The sequence below is a fragment of the Piliocolobus tephrosceles genome, chromosome 21 (genome assembly GCF_002776525.5).
Source record: "Piliocolobus tephrosceles isolate RC106 chromosome 21, ASM277652v3, whole genome shotgun sequence".
Classification (NCBI taxonomy): domain Eukaryota; kingdom Metazoa; phylum Chordata; class Mammalia; order Primates; family Cercopithecidae; genus Piliocolobus; species Piliocolobus tephrosceles.
Window position 1 is genome coordinate 1,943,227 of NC_045454.1, and position 7,934 is coordinate 1,951,160.

Sequence of the window (7,934 nt, forward strand, 5' to 3'; positions counted from 1 at the left end):
AGCCTGGATCCTGGGTCTGAGGGTGGGGGGCTTAGCCTGGATCCTGGGTCTGAGGGTGGGGGGCTGAGCCTGGATCCTGGGTCTGAGGGTGGGGGGCTGAGCCTGGATCCTGGGTCTGAGGGTGGGGGGCTGAGCCTGGATCCTGGGTCTGAGGGTGGGGGGCTGAGCCTGGATCCTGGGTCTGAGGGTAGGGGGCTGAGCCTGGATCCTGGGTCTGAGGGTGGAGGGCTGAGGTCATACCCTGAGCATGCGGGCTGCCACTGAGACGATCTGTGGGAAGTAGGCGACGTTGTGGCGGAACTTCTCCTGCATGTCACACAGGAACAGGATAGAGGATCCTGGAAGGACTCGGCCCAGGATGGGCCTGGCAGCCGCCATTTTCTGGGGGTGGGCAGAGGGGCACTGGGTCAGGCCCGAGGACTCCTCTCAGTGTCTCCCGCTGGCGTCCAGGTCCTTGCACACAGAGCCTTGCAGGGCCCAGGGCACCTTGCCAACCTTCTTCCCACCTCCAGGTCTCTGCATCTGCTGTTCCCTGAGCCTGGAACGGGCTTCTTTCTTATTTCTGTCCTATTCGGCAGGGAGGTGACTTCCTTGGGAAGCCTTCTGGGCCACGTCCACATGTGGCTCCAGGTGTCCCCCTCCCGGCCCCCATGTTCTCCTTGCTGAGGACTGTGTATAACGTCAAGGAGTGTTTCATGATCCTGGTTACCATTTGCCCTGGTTACCATTCACCCCAGTCACCATCCGCCCTGGTTATCATCTGCCCCGGTTACCACCCGCCCTGGTTACTATCAGATCCCAGTTACCATCCGCCCCAGTACAGTCAGCCCTGGTTACTATCAGATCCCGGTTACCAACAGATCCGGGTTACCATCAGCCCTGGTTACCATTAGCCCCGGTTACTATCAGATTCAGTTACCATCCGCCCCAGTTACCATCAGCCCTGGTTACCATTAGCCCTGGTTACCATCTGCCCCAGTCACCATCAGCCCCGGTTACCATCAGCCCCCGTTACCATCAGCCCTGGTTACTATCAGATTCCAGTTACCACCCGCCCCAGTTACCATCAGTCCCGGTTACCATCCGCCCCAGTTACCATCCGCCCCGGTTACCATCAGCCCCAAAACGGAGGCTCTGCTGGGCACCCTATGTTGGGCCAGCCCACTCCCCAGGGCCTCCTGAATGGCCCACCTGATCCTCACCCTGCTCCAAGAGGAAACTGAGGCCATATTCTTCAGCCATAGGAAGGAAGGGGGCCCCTGAACAAGCCATAGCGTGGACAGACCTCAACACAAAAGGCATGGAGTGTGAGATCCTGTTTACCTGAAATGCCCAGAACAGGCAAATCTGCAGACAGAAAGCAGATGGGGCCAAGCACAGTGGTTCATGCCTGCAATCCCAGCACTTTGGGAGGCTGAGGCGGGCGGATTACCTGAGGTCAGGAGTTTGAGACCAGCCTGGCTAACATGGTGAAACCCCATCTCTACTAAAAATACAAAAATTCGCCGGGTAGTGGTGGGTGCCTGTAACCCAGCTACTTGGGAGGCTGAGGCAGAAGAATCTCTTGAAACCTAGGAGGCGGAGGTTGCAGTGAGCTGAGATTACATACACCACTGCACTCCAGCCTGGGCGAATGAGCAAGACTGTCTCAAAAACCGAGCCGAAAAAAAGAGAGACTGGGCTCCATGGTGCACGCCTATAATCCCAGGACTTTGGGAGGCTGAGGCGGGCGGATCATCTGTGGTCAGGGGTTTGAGACCAGCCTGGCCAACATAGTGAAACCCCGTATCTACTAAAAATACACAAAAAATCAGCCAGGCGTGGTGGCACACGCCTGTTGTCCCAGCTACTCAGGAGGCTGAGGCAGGAGAATTGCTTGAACCTGGGAGGCGGAGGTTGCGGTGAGCAGAGATGGCGCCACTGCCAGTCCAGCCTGGGCAATAAGAGCAAAACTCCATCTCAAAAAAAAAAAAAAAAAGCAAGCAGATGGGTGGCTGCCAGGGGCTTGTGGCCGCGAGGAATTCAGGGTGACCGCTGAGGGGTGTAGGGTTTCCGTCTGGGATGCTGAAAATGCTCTGGGGCTTGGTGATGACGGCGGCACAACAGCATGACTCTGTGAAAGCCGCTCCACTGTGCATTTTCAAATGGCTGAAAGGGTAAGTTTTATGTTAGGTGCATTTTACCACAATAAAAAAAGAAAAAGAAAAAGAAAAAAAGGAAAGGCTAGTGAAGCCACCTGGCCAGCGATTATTTTGCAGGGGAGGAAACCTCGACCCGGAGAGCCCGTTCACCTGTCCTGGGTCCCGCAGCCATGCAGGGCACACCTGACTTCCACTCGGTCAGAGCGTCTACACCGCAGGGGCCCCATCTCAGCATGTCTCGGCCTGTGTCCCTGGGAGGCTGCTGTTTTTGGGTCCCCGAGTTTGCTGCACAACTGAGGGTTTGGGCTGCGCTTTGTCTGCAGCTCTCTCCCCGTCTGTGTGTACAATTTGTTTGTACTGAACTCGTTTATTCATTAATTCACCAGGGAAATGGGAGACCCTGGAGGCTCATTGGAAGCAAGACAGAAGGTGTTCTGGGAAGCTGAGGGAGGCAGGGCACTCAATGAGAAGCTGCTATTTTCTTTTTCTCTTCTTTTTTTTTTTTTTTTTTTTTTTTGAGATGGAGTCTTTCTCTGTCACCCAGGCTGGAGTGCTGTGGCACAATCTCGGCTCACTGCAACCTCTGCCTCCCGGGTTCAAGGATTCTCCTGCCTCAGCCTCCCGAGTAGCTGGGATTACAGGCTTGCGCCACCACGCCTGGCTAATTTTTGTATTTTTAGTAGAGATGGGGTTTCACCACCTTGGCCAGGCTGGTCTCGAACTCCTGACCTTGTGATCCACCTGGCTCGGCCTCCCAAAGTGCTGGGATTACAGGTGTGAGCCACCGCGCCCGGCCTGGAGCTGCTATTTTCAAAGCTGGGTGGTGAGGACACTGCTGTTCATTGCCTTTCTTTCTTTCTCTCTCTCGTCCTGGCCTCAAGCAACCCTCCTGCCTTGGCCTCCTTGTACCATTTTTTCTTTTTGAGACAGGGTCTCATAGTGTCATCTAGGTTGGAGTACAGTGGCGCAGTCATAGCACACTGCATCCTTAACCTCCTGGGCTCAAGTGATCGTCCCACCTCAGCCTCCCAAGCAGCTAGAGCTACAGGTGTATGCCACCACACTTGGCTAATTTTTGTATTTTTAGAGACTGGGTCTTGCTATGTTGCCCAGGCTGGTCTCCAACTCCTGGGTTTAAGTAATCCTCCCACCTCAGCCTCGAAACGTGCTGGGATTGCAAGCGTGAACCACCACACCTGGCCTATTATTCTTTGAACAAAATCCATCCACCATAGCAAACGTTTTCTATGTGCATCATATCTCAAGTTTAAAAACGAATAAGTGGTTAAAATAGTGAATTTTATGTTGTGCAAATTTTATCTCATTAAATAAAATTGAATGGAAACTCCCTCTGAAACAAAACCAGTGAATTAATCCCATAATTACAACAGTGATAAGTGCTGGGATCTGGAGGGAGCCAGATCCAGCTTGGCAGGGGCTGCAGTTCTCCCAGAGGCAGTGAAGACAGAAAAATGATCTTTTCAGAAAACACAAAGCTGACTATTACTCCCCCGTCTCAAACTGTCCCCTGGTCCCCATGGATTCTCTCTGTCCTCAGGACTAAGATACAGACGCCCCTTCCCCCGCTCCCCGGCACCGCTCTGAAGACCCTCCAGCCTCAGCCCAGACACTCCTTCCTCTCAAACAGCCCTTGCGGTTTCCTCCCCTGGAGTGACCCTCTCATACCCACTCAAGTGGTAACTCTTCCTCCCCTGAGCAGGAGGCAGGACCTGGGACACTCAGGCCCCAAGGGATGGTTCTGAGGGAACCAGGAGCTGGAGAGCTGACAGGTGGGTCACAAGAGCCCTGGAGTCTCTCTGCTGAGGGCAGTGGGGAGCCATGGAGGGGCACATCTGGGGGCCAGCATGTCCAAAAGCCTAGGACAGGCATCTGTAGCACCCAGGAACTCCCCTCTGGCCTGACAGGAGTGTGGGTTGTAACATCTCCTAGGGACAGCTGAGCAGCTGCACTTCTCAGAATGATGGATACACAAACCCTCTGACCTCAAAAGCTGCTCCTAACCATTTCTCCTACAGACATTCATGTGAAACGACACAGGGTTATTCATGACCGGACGCTTCCCCAGAGCAAAGGAGCAGAAGTAAGTATCAATGTCCACAATTAGGGTATACCGGTTATGTAATCACCAGTCTGGTTATGCCGTAACTATACTCTGTTATTCCTCGCAGCCAGAAAAAATTACGAGGAAGCTCTTTAAGTAACAATACGAAAACACGTTTGAGAGAAGTGAAAAAGCAGCAGAACAGTGTGTGTGGAATGCTCCTTTTTGTGCCAAAGAAAAAAGGGAGAGAAAGTGTGTCTGTGTCGCATATAACTATATCTGCTATCTCTGGCAAACGAGCAAGAAACGGGAGACTCAGACTGGTGAACCAGGCACTGGGGAAGTGTGTAGGAGCCTTTTCACGAGGTCCTATTCTGTTTCTTCTGAATTCTGGACAATGTGCAACAGGTTGTCTAGTCAATACTATATATATACTATAAAGGGTTTAGGTAAAGCCAAAACCCAGCAAAACTGATCTATGGTGTCAGAAGCCAGGACAGTGATTGCCCTTGGACCACTGTGATGGAAACGACGACGGCGGGAGATCCTGGGATGTGGCGCATGCTTGACTTTTTTTTTGGGTACTTGTTTACACCAGGGTGCTCCCTGTATAAATATTTATTTAAGCTGTGCCTTTGCAAACTGTATGATTTTCTGCGTATGTGGTATTATTCCAGAAAAAGTGTTCAAAATGCAAAATACAAAGATGGCTTCACGGCCCCGCTGTGCGGTTGAACTGAAGGCAAAGGCCAGGGAGGAGGAGGTCGGGGCTGGGGCCCAGTGGGACAGGGGAGAGACAGGAAGGGACAGCTGGGACGGTGGGGAAAGTCGGTGAGAAAGGCCCCCCCGTTTCTGGTCGAGCGAGGGGCATCGCCTGAAGACTCATAGGAGATCCCGGGAAGGGGAACTGGTTTTTGGGAGATGAAAAACTGGGGTGAGAGTGGATGTGTGTGTGAGCCAGAGAGATGTGGAGGGGAGGTCTGAGCTGGAGAGGGTTGGGTGTGTCCCGGGGAAGGAGGAGAGATTCAGCCTGAGTGGAGGGTACCCAAGGCCAAAGCGGGCGTGGCTGGAGGTGGGCGGCAACAGGGGGCGGGGTAGGGCTGTGGATTTCCCCACGCGGTCTCGGAAACCCAGCCTTGGAGCCGGGACTTCCTGGTTGTGTGACCTTGGGCAAGTTTCTCTTTGTCTTAGCCTCAGTTTTCTCGTCAGAGAAATGGGGATTAAACCTGCCCACCCTGCAGCGCTGTTAGAGGCGGCAGGCGCGACCCGGGGACGCTTCGAGTCTCTGGCCAGCCAATTCTGACGGGGCCAGGTGGAGTCCTCCTTCTGGTCCTGTGACCTTGGCCCGGGACGACCAGGCAGAGCCTCAGTTTCCCCATCTGTTAGGCGGGAAGGTCGATCTCCAAATAGCGCCAGCAGTGAGAGAGGACTTACCCGGAAGGTGCCGGGTTCGAGCCCGGAACGGCCCCTCCGCAGGTGAGGCCGGGGGCACCCTCACCTCTTGGCGCTCGGACGGCCGCCGCTGAGGCCTCTTGCGGGCTTCTCGGGGCGGGTTACCGTTTCGTTAGGGCTGGACACGCGGCCCACCCCCTGCACCGTCCGCGTTCCGCCCACTTGGGTCGAGCCGTCCAATCGACGCTCATCATGCGCTGCCTCGCCCCCTCTCTCCGGCCAATCCGCATGTGCCACTGCCTCTGCCCGCAATCAGCGCTCACCAACTCTCCCCGCCCCCTGCTTCTCAACCAATCCGCTTATGCCGCTGCTTTGCTCCCGCCCCAGGGGAGGGGCGCCGGCAAGGCTGTCAGAGTCGAGAAAATGATTAGCTCGCAAAGTCGCGGTGGGGGCGGGGCAGCAGCGCGTCCGGCCAATGGAGAGCCGTAGAGGGCGTGAGTGGCGGCCGACGGGGCAAAGTCGCGCTGTGGTCTCCGAAGGCTTAGATCCTGGCTGGAGAGAGGGCGTCTCGGCCGGCCCCGTTGCACAGAACAGGTCGCCGAGGCCGGGGGAGAGAGAGAGAGGGGTCTTACCTAGAGTAGAGGCATGTCTGCGGTTCGAATCCTGGCCCTCTGTCAAGAAACGGAGGCTTACAAAGATACCCAAGCACTTTCCAGGAAGGGGCTGGCTGAGGGAGCGATCAAGTGAGGAATTTGACGCCCCCCGTCCTTTGTGCTATGCGCTGCCTCAGTTTCCCCATCTGTACAGCACCTGCCTCCTCGAGTGGTGTTTAGAATCATTTAGACTCTGTGCTTGGAAACGGTGGTTGAGAGAAAGGGAATTTCCTAACTGACTTGGAACAAACCCAAACTCCTCCCAGTTCGTGGTTGGCCTTCCTGGTTCCCACAGACCTCGCCTCTCGCCACTCCCCCTGCTCACTCCGCTCCAGCCACATGGGTCTCCCCTTGCTGTTCCCTCAGTGTCCCACCGCAGGGCCTTTGCACGTGTGCTCCCTCAGCCTGGAATCCTAGGACTTCCCATGGCCCAGCCTTCCAGGCTTTCAAAGCCTTTCCTGACCACCTGGTATCAGGTAGCCCCTCCATCAGATTGCGGTTTTTAATTTTTTTGAAACATCAAAAAAAAAATTGCTCTATCAACCAGGCCGGAGTACCGTGGTAAGATCACAGCTCGCTGCAGCCTCAACCTCCCGGGCTCAAGCGATCCTCCCACCTCAGCCTCCCGAGTAGCTGGGACCACTGGTATGCGCCACCACAGCTGACTAATTTTTTTATTTTGTTGTAAAGACGGAGGTTTCACTCTGTTGCCCAGGCTGGTCTTGAACTCCTGGGCTCAAGTGATCCGCCTGCCAAAGCGCTGGGATTACAGGTGTGAGCCGCTGCACCCGGCCTTGTGTTTTATTTTCTTTTCAGCACTAACTCCAATCTGAATTGGAAATGAATCTTGCTTTTTGAAAAATGCATGGATATACTCTTTTATTGTCATTTTATTGTCAGTTCCCCGCCAAAACACACACATGCACACAGAACAGGGAGCTCCCTGAGGCAGGGATCCCGTCGGAATCACTGCTGAATCCTCAGGTCCTAGACCTGGGCCTGGCCCATAGCAGGCGCTCCATACATCTTTGGGAATAAATGAGAGGACAGCAGACATTAGGCAGAGGTAAGTCCGGCTGAGAGCGAGGGGTGGATGCCAAGATGGGGCAAGGAAGAATGAAGGGGGAAGGCGAGAAAGCAAGAATGGGGCCTCCAGAAGAGGTGGAGGTGGGGCCCCTGGGCCCAGGAGGAGACCCCTGAGGCAGTGGTCTGAGGAGGGGGTCTGGGTTAGTTTATCTTACCAGGGGCTGCTAGGAAGGGAGTGGACAGGTTGGGGGCTCCTGGAGAGGGCTGGAGAGCCGTCATGGAGGGGCCTCTGGCTTGTCCTGGGTTCTGAGCTGGATTGTGATTGGCCTTATGGGGAGCTGGTCCCCCAACCTTCAGGGATCCCCTGAGAATCCCAGGCACGAGGCACCTCCCACCAGTCTACCCAACCCCAGTCGGGAGCCACAAGATCAGCCTCTTCCCCCAGGGCATGCTGGGGAAGGGGCAGGGGGCCGCAGAAACGTGGGGCCTGTCTCGGGTCCGGCTGGCCCAGGTCGCGATAGGACAGACCCGGCACTGGCAGGGGAGTAGGACCAGAGGAGGGGCCCCGTGGCACTGAGGTACACTCTGGGGCGAGCACGATGTTGTCAAAGAGGTCGAGGGTAGAGGTGTCCAGGGCAGCGAGGCTCAGGCTGGCGCTGG

General features: G+C 55.5%; 1 protein-coding gene across 2 annotated transcripts in view; it reads right to left on the reverse strand.

The window, feature by feature from the left end:
• Window positions 1-6,463, reverse strand: part of ISOC2 (isochorismatase domain containing 2) — a 9,629-nt gene extending 3,166 nt beyond the window's left edge. The window contains exons 1-2 of one of the 2 annotated variants that reach the window (XM_023184413.3): window positions 6,228-6,463; window positions 241-381 (exon numbers count right to left, since the gene is read on the reverse strand). In XM_023184413.3, the coding sequence (XP_023040181.1) occupies window positions 241-378 (138 nt within the window). In that variant the 5' untranslated portion in view covers window positions 379-381; window positions 6,228-6,463. Of the gene's footprint in view, window positions 1-240; window positions 382-5,637; window positions 6,072-6,227 lie in introns of those variants that run through there. The other variant, XM_023184412.2, reaches the window with a different exon arrangement.
• Between the last annotated feature and the right edge of the window lie 1,471 nt (window positions 6,464-7,934).